Source organism: Sparus aurata, chromosome 22, assembly GCF_900880675.1.
Source record: "Sparus aurata chromosome 22, fSpaAur1.1, whole genome shotgun sequence".
Classification (NCBI taxonomy): Eukaryota; Metazoa; Chordata; class Actinopteri; order Spariformes; family Sparidae; genus Sparus; species Sparus aurata.
The window spans coordinates 12,971,442-12,990,451 of record NC_044208.1 but is presented as its reverse complement, the minus strand read 5'-3'; the positions used below and the strand labels follow the sequence as shown (position 1 = coordinate 12,990,451).

General features: G+C 40.2%; 1 protein-coding gene across 2 annotated transcripts; it reads left to right on the top strand.

The window, feature by feature from the left end:
• Window positions 1-5,244: 5,244 nt before the first annotated feature.
• Window positions 5,245-18,432, top strand: clu (clusterin). Of its 2 annotated transcripts, XM_030406035.1 has the most exons (10): window positions 5,268-5,390; window positions 10,355-10,518; window positions 11,071-11,219; window positions 11,902-12,072; window positions 13,165-13,335; window positions 13,508-13,721; window positions 14,161-14,301; window positions 15,904-16,124; window positions 16,515-16,705; window positions 17,759-18,432. In XM_030406035.1, the coding sequence occupies exons 2-10, from the start codon at window positions 10,401-10,403 to the stop codon at window positions 17,769-17,771; spliced, it is 1,389 nt and encodes a 462-aa protein (XP_030261895.1). In that variant the 5' UTR covers window positions 5,268-5,390; window positions 10,355-10,400; the 3' UTR covers window positions 17,772-18,432. The 2 variants fall into 2 exon arrangements, with proteins under 2 accessions (XP_030261896.1, XP_030261895.1); XM_030406036.1 differs by lacking the exon at window positions 17,759-18,432 and having other exon boundaries at window positions 5,245-5,388; window positions 10,354-10,518; window positions 16,515-16,709.
• Window positions 18,433-19,010: the final 578 nt, after the last annotated feature.

Sequence of the window (19,010 nt, the reverse complement as noted above, 5' to 3'; positions counted from 1 at the left end):
CAACAACATCTTGGTTTGATGAAGCTCCATCCGGAGTACTTAGGAAATAAATACGTCTCTATAAATTTAAAAGGAAGGATAGAGAGGAGCAAATGACAGGAACACTATGAAAATGAACATCTGGCCCAGAGAGGAGGCAGGAGGATATCTGCCCGGTGTCACTCGTCTCCACACGATCCGTGTGATTTAGATGCCGTCACATTTCCATGCTGAGTTTTGGATGGACAGAGAGTTTGTTTAGCAGAATAAAACAACTGAAGCCAGCAGCTGTCGTTAAATAAGAGACGCCGTGACACGACCGGCTGGAATTTCACAAGACTTTTATTTTATTTTATTTTTTTACAGAACCAGCTTCACTGGCCAAGTATGTGCACTGATGTAAGGAATTTACTCTGTTTATTCGTGGCTGTCGATGTTTCAGGAAGATAGATGCGGATCAGGCGCTCCGGAGGCAGGGTTGAACTTCCTGAGCTGGCACCTGGATCACTGTGGATCACAAAAAAACCTGCAGATTTCAACAGCAGACACAGGACTGTGGATAGACCAGTGTGTCGAACCTGTGAAGGAAGCTGAGACACGTCCTGCTGTGGACAGGGGCATATCTGAACCATCTAAAAACTCAATGTCAGTTCACGCTATATTTAGATTATTATTTATTATTATTTTCCCCGCTTTACCACCTTGCTGTCGGACAAAACTTTTCACAACATCGCTGTCTCCAAAGCCAACAGATTCCATCATCATTTTTACCACGCAGAACACAGGAGTTGCCGGTCTACTGATCTGCCTTGATCTGTTCGTTTGTTCGTGTCACAGTGTGACTTTGGTGAATCTGATCTCCAAATCGATGTAATTTATTGAATACTGATAAATCCAATTAATTATTAATTAATTATGTTTTTGTAATCTTAATTTACGTCTCGATGTGTTTGTGAAATACTTTTAGATATGATTAGATGTCCACGCATCTGGTATCAGACAAAATTGAACACTGAAAATCATATTTTTAGAAGTTCTGGGTCAGAAGAGGCAGGTCCGGTGAGTTCATCCAGTGACGTGATGAGGAGAATGTACTGTACAACAAAGGGTTTACTGCCACCTAGTGTCGCATTTGGGGGCTTGCACTGAGAGAAGCTCTTCCCGTAAGCTTTCTGAGGGTAGTGCTGAGGCCTGACTTGCAAAAATTCATGATAATTTGGGATGATGTCATCGGATGCTGATTGAGTTCCTCCTTTCTGCCCTAAATCTGAACCAACGAACATTCTATCATCTATCATCACCAGCCACACAACCTGTTGTCTGTGTTGGAGATCATGAATGTTGGCTGTAAGGGCACTTCAGCTAAAACCTGTGACACACCGAAGAGTTTTATGACTCTGTGTTCTTCTTATTTGTGCGTCCAGTAAATCTTTTGTACTGACGGCAAAACCATGTTGAGGTCGTTGGAAACAATGACTGACTTGATGTGTTTTCTTGCATGCGGTTAACATTTTGGGTGTTATTGACTCTTTTGCACAGGCGGCTTAGTGCTATGAGACAGCAATTATTCTGAGATCTAAGTTAGAGTCTGAAGGAATGCAGCTGAGCAAACGAGAGAACCTGCGATCTAACAACCACAGGTTTACAGTGAAAACATCTGCCGGTGAACTGCAAAATAGCAAATAACAACTCTGCAGAGAGAAGAGTGATGCTGACACAGAACTCAGGAATCTGTGTGTGTGTGTGTGTGTGTGCGTGTGTGTGTGTGATTTACTGGAACACCCATCCCCTGAGATGACATATTTCTTTCTTTCTTTCTTTTTTTTTTTGCATTAAATGATCACAGTTTTGTTTAAAGATGCTTTAAGGGGCAAAATGTAGCTATGGAGAAGAAAATCAAACTTCTTAATATTTACTATATTTACTACTATACTATTAAATAACAATGAGGTACAAACACAAACTCAGAAATGTCTTTTTTTTCCATAACCGATAAGGTCCCCAGAACATGAAAGGTGGCATGATCCGCCACATATAACCAAAGTAAAACAGTATGAAACTGTGTTGTCCTTTAAGGTCAGTTTGTTTATTCGGTTTATTCATTCATGAAAACAAAGAGAGTTTATTTATCTAGTTTGTTTAGGCATAAAAAAATCGGTCAGTTTTCGGTGTTGTGCTCCTCCTCCTTTTGCTGTTTTAAATTCCCAGAAGCCTCCTCAACCTAACAGAAAGTTACAGTAAATGTTAACACAGGTTGGATTTCAATCAAAACAATCCAAAAGGTCTGACCTCAGGTCTGACCTCAGGGACTTCTCGGGTGTTTGGACACAACTCTGCGTCACATCACCGATCTGTGAAAAACATCTATCTCTAGAATTAAGAAGAAGAAAAACAGACTCTTGTTTCTCCTTTTCTTAAAAAATAATAAAGTTATTAATTACAAAATGACTCCTTCGACTTTCTCACCAAACAATCTGGCCTGTAGAAGCAGGAAAAGCACATGTAGTCAATAGCATTAAAGATGTTTGCACTGTATTCAGGGGCCCCAGTTACAGGGTAGTGGTTTAATGCCTGACTAGTTGTCTCACAAACGTATCATATTATCCCTTAAAAACTTGAGAGGGACTTTTACTGACATATATAGTACAGGTATGACTACACAGGGGACTAAAGGGAAACAATTTAGGTTTTTTGAGAATAAGTTAAAAGTCAGACTTGTAATATTTACGATATTAATGAGGTAATACAAACTCAGATATGGTTTTTTTTCCATAACTGAATCAACAAGTTGTTCTCAGAGGAATATAAGGTCCCCAGTACACTGTTTGAAGCTAGAAAGGTGGCAGGGTCCGCCACATATAAAATAATAAAATTAGATTAAAAACAGTTAATTAAAGAGAAGTGTATATAAAAATGATGAAGGAACAGGTGTATCAAGCTGAAATGAATTCAAAGTTGGCTGCAGCTGCAACTGGACTTTAAAAGGCATCATATATTTCAGGACACACACCCACAAACAAATGCAGACTGTGGCATCGAAAAGGTAAACTGAGCTATTATTACTATTTCTTATAACATACCATCAGTGCAGGACATGTGTTATTACCTGTTCTCTGGATGCTGCTCATATTTTAGATTTATTGCAGAGGCCTTTACTATAAACGCGTTTTGTGAATAATGTTTGTTGGTGAAGTCGCGAGTGTTGAGTCACGCTCGGGATGAATCAGATGTTTGTCTTTCCGCTCAGCAGCTCTGAAAGCTGCTGCCAATAAATTACTGAACTTCTGGAAAAGTCCTCAAACAAGCGTCAAGTGAGGAAGACTGGAGGACAGGAAGAGGCAGTCGGATTTCAAAATAAAAGCGAAACTTTTAAAAAATTCAAAATAAATAATGTAATAGAATTAGGAGAATGAATATGATATGTTTCCTAATGACAGAGAACAAACCTAAGGCCAAGACAGTATTATTTCTATATTTCATAGAACCTATGATAGCAGAATAAGATAAAATATCTAACAAGAGCAAAAATGTATTTATTTTTTTGTGATGTTTTTGCAAAAATGTGTCATCAGGGCAAGTCATGCATTTTATAAAGAATTCAATGACACGCTGGCACTGCTTTTGAGGCCTTCACACTTGCACAATGCTCTGTGATATATAACAAGAGACAAATAGATTAAGTAACCGTTATATCCAAGAAATCTTCTGTCACAGGACTCTTGTCCTTGTAGAGAAGTGAACAAATAAACGATGAATCAGCGAATGATTGTCTCGTATTACTTAACAAATGGTAAAATAGAAAAATACAGAATAACAGAGTCAATCTATTTCAGCTGAAAGGTAAGCACTCTGCACACCAGGGCGTTCAGTCTGACGCAGAGCTACAGAGACAGTCACAGTTTATAGAATACTATGATAATTACGCAAAAATGGAGGCTCAGAGTGAAAAATCAGATGGCCTTGAAAGTATCTCGGTGCCTACACTGAACTGATAAGTGTCCTGAGAACTCAATGTCTATTCTGTGCTCATAAAGCTGAGGTCACTGCTAACCCCATGTCAGACTGTCACTTACTCATGTTCATGTTCAGATCAGATCAAAACTCCACATATTCAAAGGAGTATGGTCAAAATATAGTGTCAATGTGTAAGGTGAATGATGGGTAGTAACAATATGCAAGAAGGAAAGGTAACGATCATATGTGAGGTGAAAGATAATGATACATTCTGGTACTACAGACGTCACCCTGACATCTGTGGTCATGAAATCCTTCTAGAGACTGATGTTGATTGACCTGTAGGACGTCACAGACCTCCTGCTGGACCTCTGCTATATCAGGTCACAAGAGAAACAACGGCTCAAAGCCAAGCAAAGTTTATGTATTGTGTATTGATTAAACTCGACTTTAAAGTTAATTGTTAAGTTCATATAGAGCCCCATGCCAATACTACAGTAAGGAGTACAAAGTTCTATATCAGCTGATACACACATTTTTTTAACTGATCCCTCAAATGTTAAACACTTGTAGTGAAGATATGTAACAGAGGCAGAATATTTGACAGTTTAACAATAAACTTTATTGGTGCACACTGGTGCATGGAAATATTAAGCTTCAGTGGGAATTTGATCATTATAAATTATCCCAGCTCTGTTGATGCCAATGTATCCGTGATAAACTATAATATCAACCGATGTCAGTTGGGCTACTGTTGCTAGCCTATTTATTGGTGTATAGTTTGCATTGTTTGTTTTGTTTATTTTCTTGTCGTTAAGGTAACCTATACTTGAATCATATTGGAGTGTGACGCCTGTAGCACCTGTTTTCTCATTTGATGTTTGGTAAAGTTTTTTTTTGTTTGTTAGTTTTTAAAGGTTAGCTAGCTAGTGTGGCACAAAAACCAGCTAATTTTACACTTTGGTATTTGAACACATTGATCAAACAAGGTAAAATATGTGTATCGATTAATACACTAGACACTAGACAGCTGTTCCCCTCTATTCTCTCAAAGTAAAGCTAACTTTAGGCTAACCTGCCCCTCGCAAAAATAGTTTAGCACCACAGCCTACAGATTAGCATAGAAGCTACTGTCCAAAATGTGCAACTGTTTGATAACTTTACGAGCTTTTAATGACATTTAAAGATTGTATACACTGCACATGAGAGAACACGGTGATGTTTTCCCCTACTGATGTCATGTTTCCCTTGAAGAAACGTTAAGGATTTATTTTGAAGGGCGCTACAGGAAGTTGTTCCTTGTTCGGCTGCAGCTCGACGGTAGCAGCGGCGGGCGGCGTGCTTGCTCAGTGAATCACATGCCTGCAGCGTCCCCGTTATCCTCCGCTATAAATACGAGCAGCAGAGAGACTGGAGCAGCTTCAGACGGTCTGGAGTCTCAGGAAACAAACACAGGTGAGTCAGAGGGCTTTTATTTATTTTTCAATCTGAGAGTCTGCAGCTCGGAGATGCTCAGAGGACAATGGTCCATCGGGAAAAACAGTGTTATTATGACACCTTTTTAAAAAAGTGCAACACATTGGGTGTGTTTTCCAGGTTTAGCTAATGAAATGTCATATAAACCTTTCTAACTTAAATTCGGCTGCAAAATATGTCTTGATTTTACTGTTTATATTTTATTTTTGGTCCTTTCAGATGTTTTTCTACATGCAGACTGAGTAGGTGACTGCTGTTTGTATTGCTTACTCATGGGTGTGACCTCCATCTTTGGATCAAAACAACTGGATTAAGGGTAGATGATGTCACCCTGTGCTTGGTTCACTTTTATACACCTCAGGCTGTAAACTCAAGCAACGGTAACTGCGAAATAGAGTTAGAAACATGCAATTTGGTGATACAAGTGAAGTACATGTATGCAAATGACTGACCCTGATTTCTACATAACCATATGACAAGTGAATCCTTTGGGTGCAGACATCCCCAAACACTTAAAATGAGGCTGAAATGAGGCCACATGCGCCAGTGTCCCATTTGTTGTAGCCCAGATGATCCAGATTAGTTCATTGTTCTTATTCTGGCACTGGGGAAGTCGTTTGTGCAGTCCTGAGCTCCTAACAGATGGGGAATTGATCAACGTGCACTTATCAGCTGATAGTTTAGACATGGCAGATCATAAACATATGACAGGATAAGACTTTACTGATCCCAGGAGGGATATTCATATGTTACAGCAGCTCCGATACAGATACAAACAGATACATTTTAGTTCTAAAGTCATATACAGGCAGATATCACAGTGGATCAGACAATATCATTAAATTGTGCAAATACTTGTCCAAAGAATTTATTTTAAAAAAAAACAAACAGTAGTACTGCCCCAGCAGTAATGATGCACAGTCACGGTCACCCTGATGCCAAGGAGACGTCTTCTTATTGCTTCTTTTTTTTTTCAACAAACCCTCCCAAACCCAAAGATGTTCAATTTATTATATTATCAAAACAATAAATTACAAACAGAATGGAGTCTGGAACCGGTAACCCCCTAACCCCTAACCCTAACCCTAACCCCTAACCCACTTCATTTTCTCCTGATTAATTCAGCAATTAACTGACAAATTGTTTCAGCCTCATGTTAAACAGTATCAGGTCTTTGTAAAGGGGAAAGTTTGAGTACGTGTCTTGTTACAAATGTGAAAATATAAGAAATACAAAAAACAAGTCATTTGAGTCATCGTGTGTCAAGTGAAGTCAAGTTCACGAGTCTTTAAAGCAACAGTACGTAGTAGTTTGTGTTTGTGATTTGGCGCCCCCTTACCATTTCCGAGTATGTTTTAAAAACTTGTGTCTAGTGTCTACCCAGAAGAGTGACGTCGCGCCAAGCTAACATTACCTGAACCAAAGACAATAACACCGGGCTGGAACATGCCGCCAGCTAACATTCTCAAACTGGACCGACTCACCCTCACTTTAAAAACTAGCAAGTTGACTACTCTGCCAACACAGCCAAATATGAAGTCCGATGACACAAAACACATAACTTAGCAAGCCCGCTAATAATACTCACAATCGAGCGGCGAACAAGTCCAGCTTTGCATCATGCAGTCTTTTATTTAGCAAAGCCGCCTCCAACGACTAAAAGCCGGTCTGAGTCTCTTGTTTCTTCCCTCTTCTTCAGTCACTCTCTCTCTTTCTCTCTCTGTATTCCCATCAAAGTTCTCTCCGGTCTCTTCACCTCCGTCCTAATGTACAAAGAAGCCGTTAAGCCCAGTTCCAAGCAGAGTCAACCCCGCGGGCAGAGCTAGCTTACAGCTACGCTACGCAGCAGTTACAGGATGCTTTCAGGAAACTCTGTAAATCACAGGAAAAAAGTTGAGGCAGAGCAGCTGAAGGACAATCAGAGAGAAAACCAGAAAACATTTCCGCCATAAAAATGTGATCCAGTGTCACCAAAATCACTAATAGTTGGAGCCGTGTGTGACGTAGTGTCCCGAGTGGCTGAGACAGAGACACCATTCGACTTATTACCGGTCGCTGTGACATTACAATTATTTGTAAGCTGTTATTTTTAGATCAAAATAAAAGAGTCTTCAACTTTGAAGTCTCAGTCGAGTCTCAAGTCATTTATTTTCTGTCAAGTCGAGTCGGAAGTGATCAAAACGGTGAGTTGAGAAGAAAATGTACGAAAAAGATGATGACGTGGCATAAAACATAACGATAACGCAATGATACACTTATACGCAGCATCTGATGCAGATATGATCGCCGGTGAAACATGTCGTATTTCCCCTCCGTCAGACTGAAACTGAACTTTCTGGAAGGCTTCGCAGGCAACATCTGGACCGGTGGACAACTGGTCAGCTTGCATTCTTTCAGTTGTGCAACCAGGATCCCCGCAGCTGCTGTTCGGCAAATAGCCTCACAAAATGATTTCCCGTTTCTCTCTTTTTCCTTTTTTTATTTGTTTTACTCTCTCTTTCTCTCTCCCTGTTTAACTCTCTCTGGCTTTATGTGTTGCTCATTCTTTCCCCCCTCTGCACGTCAAGACTTACTCATTCTGTTTTGTTCTCGTGAAAAAAAAATAATAAAAAAAATGGATGCGGCCAGTCCCTGTTTACAAACCTCACAGTAACTGGCATGCTGTAATTAAGCGAGCGAGGGGCTTTATTGTCAGATGAACAGTGACCTCATTGCGTAGGCGTCCGCAGTTCGCTGCTCTGTTCATGTTAAACTCATAAACACGTGAGCTCGTATGGAGAGACGGAAAAGTGGGACATTTTCTTTCTCTCTTTTTTTTTTTTTTGTTTTGCTCCCAGGTGCGTTACAAGGCCTGCTGGGCTTTGGAACAGTTGGGGACATTTTGTTCAGTTTTTCACTGAAGCAGACAGATTTAGAGAGGTCAAACCACCAGTACATTCAGTTTAACGCGATGAAAACGGACACCAGAACCTCTGTAGAATGCACTGTGCTGAGTAAAAGTTGCTTTACCTCAAAGGTGAGAAAAGTTTCCAAAGATACGAACAATGTCTGGATTCTTTTTTTTGTCTTCTTTTTTTTTTATGTGTCTGAAACATTAGGAAAAAAGTGGAAACATTGTTGTAATAAGAAATGAATCCTAAAGTTGTGAGTTATTCATGTTGACTGGACAGTTTTATACCTAATATGATGCAAAACCAACCTGCCGTGCGTACTCTGCTTGTTACCATAGGAACAGGAGATGGTGGGCGAGCAGAGGATGAACAAGTGCTTCTTAAGTCTGAAAAAACAAGTTACATAAGATTTATTCTGTTTTTCACAACGTGATAGAGACGTACAGGTCCGACAGCAGACACAGCTCAAAACTTTTTTTATGGAACGTGGGTCAGCTTTGCTCTTTGCTGACCATTTAGCTTTAACTGAACTTCAACTATACGACTAAAGTTCACTAGTAAGACACGAGGAGAGAGGAGTCGAGGTGACAGATACTAAGCCAAATATGACGTCTGTTTGGCCAGCTGCATCATATGTCCACTGCTTTGTTATAGCCTACGGTCTGGTTTCATTTTATTTTATTAAGGAACGAAGTCAGAACGAACAGTGAAGCGCAGGAAGTCCCGCTGTGCATTTGAGCAACTTAAATAATTAATACAAAGAAAAGAGGAGAGCCGCCAGCGTACGCTGACTGCCTAGCATCAAACGACAGACAACATTAAACATTAGCTAGTGAAGTGGTGCATTCATCAGCTAAAGAGCCAGGTACATCCTGTTTTGGAGTCGGTGGAGACCAAAAACAGAGCCAAAAGAGAGTAATTATCGCGGCAGGTGGCAAAAAACACGACTGTAAATCAAAGATAACTAACAAGTCGCCCATATCAGTTTAATCTTGCAGTGTCAGCGTTGTGTTTGAAGCTAGTTTCCGCTGCTCCCAAGTGACCAAGGGATTGTACTTTATGCTCACTTTCAAAAAATAGAGGACGAAGAACAAAAAAAAAAGGAGAAACTTTATTCACAGAGCAATGAGTAGAATTCCTCAATTATAGATTAAAAAAACATTAAAATAAAAAAAGGCAACTAAAAGACATCATCAACAGCAGCTCAGGTACGATCAGATCAATGACGACAAAGGCTCTGTCGCCTTTAGTTTCTGAAAGACCTTCACAGTCCTGCACAGCGCGCTGACTTTAACCCCATCTGATGACTTTGGGCGAGAATTGGAACACACTCTGCAAGTCAGGCCTCATAAACCAACAACATCAGCTGACCTCACTTATGCTTTTGAGGCCAAATGGGAACAAATCCCTGCAGCCAGGTACCAAAATGTGGTGGGAGCATAAAAACCAGAAGAATAGAGGCTCTGTTTTGCACATCGAAATAATGTTTATACTTTGCTTTTCAGCGACAGATAGTTTGGGAGGAAAGGGGGAGAGTTATGTCTGGCTTGCAGAAATGATCAGCAGAGAGAAGAGGCTGCGTGGTCCGTGTGTGTGATGACACTCTCCCTCTGTCTTTATCACAGCGTGAAGAAAAAGCATCAGGGGCTACAGTCACGCTCTGTTGAAGCTGTCATTGAGCGAGCACATGGCGCAGAAAAAAATGTGTTAACAGAGAAAGGGCTCGCTGTTCTCTTTATGCAACACTTCTGAGACACTGATCTGAGGTCAGTTCTGCGACCTTGCTGACTGACAATGAAGGGGAGACGAGGAAAGCGATCCATCAGCAGGCGACGGTGTGCATTATGTATCAGTATTGATCCGTGCGGTTATTTTTAGGGGTATAAAACTGCTGAGCAAGCATGATGATTTCTTCACTGCGTAGGTCTCTGGTTTCTTTGCAGCGCATGTCGCCCTCTAGTGGACGCAACAAGACGGTACAACAACATTACAACACAGTCAGGAGGGCTTCTCACATCTGATGTTTTCTGCCCCCCCCCCCCCCCCCCCCCAGGTTTTTTGTCTCATCATTGCCTGCTGGCCCCGTGAGAGTCAGAGAGGATGTTGATGATGATGATGATGATGAAGAAGAAGAAGGCGTCCAAGATCCTGGCGGTCGTCGCCCTTCTGGTGGCCACGGTCAACGGTGTCCTGCTTCCAACAAAAGAAGACCTGTACCGTGAGTTTCACTTCACCCACATCAGAATTTCAAAGGGTCAAAAAACTGTTTCATGTTTTTAATTTTTTGTCGGTATTTTATTTGAAGACTGCCCGTATTTTTTCTATTGATAAATCAACTGATTATATTTATGATCAGTTGATTCATCATTTAGTCTACGAAATTAAAATAAAATGTGAAGAATGCCCAAAGAGACGTCTATAAGTTGCTGCTTTTGTCCGGCCAGCAGTCAGTAACCCCAGAACTCTTTTTTTACATTCTTTAATGTTACATTGAGCGACCTGGAACCAGCAAATGTTTTAAACTTGTAACTGAAACTTTTAATCGATTATCCTGTTGGCAATTAACTTTCTTTCAATCGACTAATAGGTAAATCAATTAATTGTTGCAGCTCTATTTTATTTTGTTTTCCAGTAAGAAACTGTATAAAGTGAAGTCTGTGGATTATCCAGACAACAACCATGATATAAAAAAATGAAATATTATTTCATATTGGTCAGAAATACAGGCGTCCACACTTGCAGTGAATATGTGCTGTGTCTGTTTGTACAGAGATCTCCCTGCAGGGAGAGAAATATCTGGATCGACAGATTGAAAACGCCGTTAACGGAGTGAAGGAGATGAAGACTGTGATGCAGAAATCTTCAGAGGACCACCAGAAGCTTCTGGATGCCCTGGAGAAGACCAAGGAGCAAAAAGAGGTGCCTGACTGCACTGTTTGTGTCAGATATCAGCACTGATGCCACAATGAGGCTGTGTTTCTATAACTTCTTGATGATAAATGGATTAATACGGCCTTTTTCTTTTAAAAAGTTTACTGGTGTCGAATCAGCTCTAACAACATTATTCACTTTCTCTGTGACATACATACGACAACAACAAAAACAAAAACTGAATAAATTAATAAAAACAGTGTATTTAATGATCTCAAAATGATTAATAACCAACATTTGGTCCTTGAGGTAAACATTACTGACAAATGAAATGCTCACCTCTGACAATTAACCTTTCACCATATCCCATCTCCCTCTATTCTAACCCACTGACAATGCAACCCCTCTGTATGTAGTTATTTTCTGTATATTCATTTATTTTGTTTATCTACTTAAAAGGAAGGATGTGTAAATTATGTATTTATTTATTTTTCATCTGGACTGATCTGTAACAAGATTATGTAGGACTGGGAGGGGGGAGAAGGGAGGAGGGGATAAGAGATTGTTATTGTTCTTGAAAAAGAAAAGTACCTATTGTTCATTGTATGCACTTTTGTCTGTCAAATGAATGAATAAAAACATTTATTAAAAAAAAGGTAAACATTACTAACCATGCCTCAGTTCTAAGGATCCTACCAAAATAAAAGCTCACCTCTTTGTCTCGCTGCAGGAGGCGATGCGTGCAGCTCAGGAGATGGAGACCAAGCTGGAGCAGGAGGAGGAGGTCTGTAATGAGACGATGAAGACTCTATGGGAGGAGTGTAAGCCCTGTCTGAAGAACACCTGCGTTAAATACTACTCTCGAACCTGCAGCAGCGGATCTGGACTGGTGGGACGTCAGGTCAGACCATCATGTGCACACACACCTATACTTCATACTGAATTATATATATATGGGGCTGATTGTAATCCAGATATTAACTGGTGAATGTTCTGCTTTATGAAGGATTTAATGCAGTTTTATTGATTAAATGCTGCTCTGAGAATCAAATGAAGTGCTGCTTCAGCTAAAGTGACTGCAGTGCAACTTTTCTTTAACACAAGTATCTAAAAAATGTTAATTATTATCCGTGTTGGAATGTAACTACTGTACTTAGTACTGTGGGTTTCTTTAATGGTAATTTAGGTATTTTTGGGCACAATTTTCTTCTCCTTCTACTTATACTTCAACACACTTTAAAGGGAATTATTGTTATATCTAAATGTATGTCCATGTAACATTCTTAGTCACTAGTGACTTTACAGCATAAGATTTTTGCACACGTTTTTGCACACAAATCATATAAAAATGTACAAGTCGGATGCGTAAAAAAACAATAGTTGAGTCATCGATTTACAGATATTTTCATGAAAAACATTAAATTCTCAAATGTGTGTATCTGCTGTTTCTATTCTAATGATTTTTAATTATTTAATTGACTTGGTGGTTTGGACTGTCTGCCACTATCTTCTGATTTTTTACAAATTATCACGAGTTACAGTATCAAACCAAGCAGTTCAAAATGGGCCGCACCTCAACAGCCTACAGTACAATCCTGCTATCGTCCTATACTCACATACTTTTACTCAACACTTCCAATGCAGGATCTTTACTTGTAAAACAGTATTTTTGGTGTGGTATTAGTGCTTCTACTTAAGTCAATGATGTGAGTACTTCCTCCACCACTGATTATGAGTATTATGCAGAATACCTCATTTACAATAAATTCAGTTGCATGTAAAATGTCAAACTGAATGATACATGAAGTCACCAATATTCTGGCAATGCTGTTCCAGACAGGATCAATATCAGCCCTCGATGACAGTCAGAAACACGAATATTTCACGACAGCTACTCTTCAGCCCTTCACTTTCTCTGCTTTCCTCCCCTCTCACTTTGTATAGATGTTTAATGTTTGATCCGAAGTCAAAAGTTCTCCTTTGTCACCCGCAGCTGGAGGACGTGCTGAACAGAACGTCTCCGTTCTCCATCTGGATCAACGGGGAGAAGATCGACGTCCTGGAGCAGGAGGGACAGCGACAGAGCAAAGAGTTCAGGAACCTGGAGGAAAAATACACCGAGATGGCCGACGGTGTGGACAGCATATTCACAGACAGCATGAAGGTACTGTAGGCCGCAGATGTAAAGTGATGACTGCGTTCTCTTGATGATGACACTTGCTTTTACAATAAGTTACAAAAGATGCCTGACAATAACGACGACAGCACACTCACTTCCCTCTGTCAGTACAACACAGCATCCTCAGCTCTGTCTCTGTGCTTCTGGCGTTCCTCAGGTGGCGGATCACGTGCACTACAACCCACCAGTCTTCTATCTTCCTAATTTCCTGGGACCGTACGCTCGCCAGACCCGAAGCATTCGCTCTCTGTTCCGCGATCCTTTCCACGGCTTCCAGAACTTATTCTCCCCGATGTCGGGCATGAGCAGGAACTTCTTCAGCTCTATGGGCTCCATGATGGACATGGACTCAGACACACCTCCGAATGAGGGTACGTTTTATCACATGTTCTACTTAAACCATGACTATAGATGCTTTTGCACATTTGTTGTCATGTAAGGGCAATCAAATTGGAAACTGGATTCAAGATTTGAGTTGATTTTTGTGTTGATTTGTGAGTGACTTCCTGGATAGAAGAATTCCCCTTCCTTACAGAAAGTTTGAAGGAAAGTTTGCATGCAAATTTTTTTTTCGATTTTCCTGTTGATCGTCATTGCGAGGCTGATGACCACGGAGCAGTGGTGTGCACAGACTCTTCAGGGGGCAAAAAATAACATTAACATGCTTCATTTTTAACAGTGAAACAAAGTGTGATATAAAAATGTTACTTTTGTTACTTACAGTTTACTTATTCTATTATTTTCATTCTTTAAAAATCACCAAAGTGTCAAAGTTTCCAAGTGTGACTGACTGTTTGTGTGTGGTCGCAGACGGCAGCGTGAATGAGGACGTGGTCATCACCAAACCTTTTGGCAACGGCAGGATGACCTGCAGAGAGATCCGCCGCAACTCAGCCGGTTGCCTCAGGTTCCGCGAAGAGTGCCAGAAATGCAAAGAGATCCAGCACATTGGTGAGATGAAGTGTTTGAATTTTTATTTTGCATCGAGACGAATAGTATGAGTCATAAATGTGTGTATGATAATGGAGATGAGGGGCATGACAAAATGAGCTTTACTGAGGCAAAAAATATATTTTGTAAAAAATAAAATATCAATAACAACCTTGATAAATAAACAAGTCATGTAAGATGTCATAAAACAATAATAATGATAATAGCTGCTGTGTCCTGGCTGTGTCCTGTCAGCAGGAGCTGGATGGTGACGATCCAGAAATGTTTTAATTAGAGCGACACAATTATGATTCATGTGAACGCTGGAAACAGGAAGAGGCTCAAATGAAGGCCAGCGGATGCAGAGAGTGTGTCATTTAATTATCTCTCCCTTTGTGTTGATGTTATTTGTTCCTCTGGCATGAACGGGAGACGTATCACATTGATTTCACGTTCAGAGGATCACTTCAGCCTCAGCCTTGTTTCCATAAACAACCACAGCCTGAAATCTATCTTTAGATTTCAGATAATATTCTGCAGCTGGAACACTTTGTGTCTCCTCTCCGTGCGTCCTCCTCTAAAAACGGAGAAGGTTGTCTTTTTCCGTGAAATTGCAAAATGCTGCCAGAAAGTCTTTATACTTGTAGGCCCATTAATACAGTTCTACACCAACACAAACTCACACGACACCTGCCACGTCAGCTGGAGGTGTTATGCTTCACAAATTTGCTCGATGTAAAGCTGTTTGTCTAAGAACATGTGTCTGCTGTGGCTGAACGAAGCCAGAATGAATTAGCCTATAATAACAATAATAATAATAATAATGACAATAATAAACTTGGTATATATAGCACTTTTAAAACCAGTTTAGGAAGGACTTTGAAAAACAAGCAAAAGCAGGAAACTTGGGAAGAAAATATTACAGAATAAACACTCAACAACAAGCGCCAAGCATGAGGAAGCCGAGTCGAAGGTGAGTTAAAACAAGAAGGCAAAACAGACAATGTAGGAATGCAAAAGTAAAAGGAATAAAAGCCAAAAAACTGGCAAGATCACAGAAAAAGAATGAGGAAAAGTATATAATGTCAGTTGCAATCTATGAAATGAAATTAAAAGAAGATTTAAAAAAAAAAACACCTGCACACAAATAAAAGTTTGAAATTGAGACCCCAAAACGTTGAATCATGTTGTTTTTCAAATGCTTTCTTAAAAATGGCTTATGGTCACTCAGTTCTCCAGAAAGAACTGTATCTGTAAAAAGTATCCAGAAAGAAGTATACAAATTGAGATGAATAAAATATTTAAATCAATGAAGGACGATAAGACGACATCACATGAGAGGAATTAAGAAAAGACAGAATAAGAGCAGGAAGTATAGATACATCAAAGCAGTAAAGGACTGTCAGAAAAAAGACATCACATGCGAGGAATTAAAAAGATAAACACACTTAAGAGCAGTAAAAGGAATAAAAAGATAGAAAGATGGAAAATCTGTTCAAAAGCAAGTTTTAAGAGTAAGTTTGATTTGACAGTACAGCAGGAGCTAGCTGACAATATCACGAGGGATTATTCCAACCTTACCCGAGCTCCATGAAGAGGTGGTTTGTCTGTTGTCCTTTTCAGACTGCTCCGGGAAGAGACCCCTGGAGGGCCCTCTGAAGGAGGAGCTGGAGGAGGCCTTGGCCATGGCCGAGCGCTTCACACAGCTGTACAACAACCTCCTGACCAGGTTCGAGGAGCAGATGGTCAACACCTCCTCCCTCCTGGACATGCTCAACAGCCAGTTCGGCTGGGTGTCGTCTCTGGCCAATAACACCAAAGACAACATCTTCCAGGTTCAGACGGTACGTAGATTTCATTCACTGTAGCGCTGCATCTTTCTTTTAGGGGGGGGGGGGGGGGGTCTGTATTAAAAGAAATCCAAAAGACATCAAATTTGGGCATCTTCAATAAAAAGTAGAGAGTAAACGTTCAGGATGAATTTCAAATTCAAGGCTTTCTTGTATTTTTAGTTAGCATAAGGATTACACATGATTTTTACCAAAGTTAGCATGCTAACCAACTAGCCCCAGCCCTATCCTGAGCTAACTAGCGGCGGCTACAGTTAGCCACAGTTATCAGTTCTTACATGTTGCGCCTTTAAAGCGACCTTCAGCCTTACTTTTAAGGTTAAAGGTTGTATCTTTCCACTACATGCAGATGTGTTTAACCTTTTTCCCTGAAAAACTGTGCAGGTGCTCTGCAAGGACACCGAGGAGAAGCCGGCTGGGGAGGAGAAGCAGCACGAAGAAACCGCCGTGTCTGTGCAGGTCTTTGACTCTCCGCCGATGAACGTCAGCGTGCCGGGCGACATCCCCTGGACCGACCCCAAGTTCTCCGAGGTGGTGGCTCAGAAGGCTCTGGACCGCTACAAGGAAACCAGCGTGTGAGTGTCAGACAGAAGGGAAAATGGCCGACAGTTAAAGAAATAGTTTTGGGGTGCATTAGATGTTTATTCACTTTCTTGCCGAGAGTTGGGTGAAATTGATTAATACGAAGCTACAGCCAGCAACTGGTTAGCTTAGCTTAGCATAGAGACTGGAAACATGGGGGGCAAGCTAACAGAATCTGCCCTCTAGCATTCTAAAGTCAGTCCTCAACATGTTTTATCTTGTTTTTTTCTGATCAAATGCTGATCAATGGCCGAACTGCTGATCTGCATGCTAAGCTAAGCTAACCAGCTGCTAGCTGTAGCTTCATATTTACCACTTGCACGCGTGAAAATGCCAATTTACTCAACTACATTTGTGTCATTAAAGTAGTTGCTAATGTTTTTGTACCTAAATGTAATAGTAGTTGCTTTAAGTGTAATTTGAATTTGGTTTTGAAATCTCGGTTGTCAAAATTTCCTCGACCTCCAGTGAAAACATGAAATAGTATCAGGAAAAGTGACGGGAAAAATGTTTTAATTCAAGCTCCACAAACTAGATTTATCAAAAGCTTCCACCATGTGTCTAATCCTTGAAGAAATATGTTAGTTCTGATATGGTAGAGTTAGTAAGTGGGTTAGGAGAGGAATGTTGTTTTTTTTCAGACTTGTATTGTTACAAAGATCGAGAGAGAGCGTTCTAAAGAGATGTATTCAGTTGTGTAAATTAAAGCCAGGCCGATAATCGGTCCAGCATTTCTCCGATTATTGTTGTCGCCGTTTTTGGTGATTGCTGATCAAATGAATACATTTTAAAATGCGGTACTTTGGCTCAGATGCCAAATTCTCGGCTTTAAAACTAAGATTTTTATTTTCCCTGTAAATGTGTATCAGTTTAATTATCTGTCTCCTGGATTACTGTTAATAATAAGACTAGTGTCCCTGCTGTCCTCTCAGATTTTGAATATGCGAGGAAACACCAGATGAAGTGTATGACATGAAAATTAACAAATTAATATGATACTGAAGAATAATTCACACTCTCTGTTCTTCCTGTCTTTGTTTTTCCAGCATGGTCAAATAAAAGTCTCCGTTGGCTTCCCCCCCCCCCCCCTGCACTGTCAGCTGACCAGAGAAAGTTCTGGATTCATCAAAACTCACCTGAAAAATCTCCTGAAACCAAACAACTGATTCTGATGCAAATCTGAAAAGAGTCCCGCTTTTGCAAAAGACACAGTTTAACCTCAGAGATTTATATCATTACACTAGAGCTCTTTGTCCTGCTGTAAGAGAAGATATTCAGTAGCTGTAGATAACAGGCCTTCTCATGTCTATAGTACCTCCAACATAACATCTTATACATTATGTGAGCTGCACTTTTCATGCTTGAGTCCTAACTGATGCGACTCTGAAAATGTTTTTTTCTCTGCATTCAGGCTTTTTTAACACACAAAGATTAAACCGGTACTTCTTCCAGGAAGATTGAGTATAACACAGATTTGTAAAACTCTGTTCGTAGGCTCTTTCAGTGACTTCGATGACCTGGGTGACCCTTCTAAAGATCTCTGATCGATTTCTTCAGAGTTGGTTGAAGTGGTTGATTTGCTGGAGTTGAACTCACTGAAGTCGAGAAAGTGAAATACTGTGGGAGTTGATTACGTTCAGGATTTCTTTGGGCTCCCTCTGTACAGCAGCCTGTCATTGAAGCAATACATAGAGATGTAATAAAGCCTGCTTGAATCCACTGAGTGTCTCTGTCATTTATGTTGACAAATTATCTGAATTTGTGCTGCAAAATGGAGGTCAAGAACTTTGTTTACCAAAAGCCACATTCAATCCAAACGTTTTAGGTGTTGAACCTTTGAACCTGTATGCACATGTGCTTAAAGACAGGAATCTACAGACTAAAACAGTTTTTTTAAGTCTCAAAATCTTTGATAAATAGATTTCATTCTTGAGATTTAACAAGGTGTGAATGGATAGTTAAAGTGATAGTTGGGGGTTTTTGATGTGGGGTTGGATGAGGTACTTATACATTTTGTACATTTTACATTTCACAAGTACAGCTACGACCCCCCTTTAATCTGTGGAGCACTGCTGCCTGAAAATCAATGTTGTTATTTACAGCGTGACAAAGACATAGTAAGGTCATTAAATGAGATTTTAATCGTCCTGGTTTTAATGTTGTTTAACATTTTGGTTGATTATTTAAGACCCCAACAGACTCTAGGATCAACACTGGTTACACACTAGAGCCTTTTTCTGTGTTTCCATTGTAAGAAATTATGGATGGCTCTGATAGAGAGATACAGATGTGATAGAG

Excerpts from the sequence above, each read along its gene's own strand:
- clu (XM_030406035.1), top strand. The coding sequence starts at position 10,401 with ATGTTGATGATGATGATGATGATGAAGAAGAAGAAGGCGTCCAAGATC. Across the intron at positions 11,220-11,901 it reads AGACCAAGGAGCAAAAAGAG|GAGGCGATGCGTGCAGCTCA; the intron begins GTGCCTGACTGC and ends GTCTCGCTGCAG. Across the intron at positions 13,722-14,160 it reads AGACACACCTCCGAATGAGG|ACGGCAGCGTGAATGAGGAC; the intron begins GTACGTTTTATC and ends GTGTGGTCGCAG.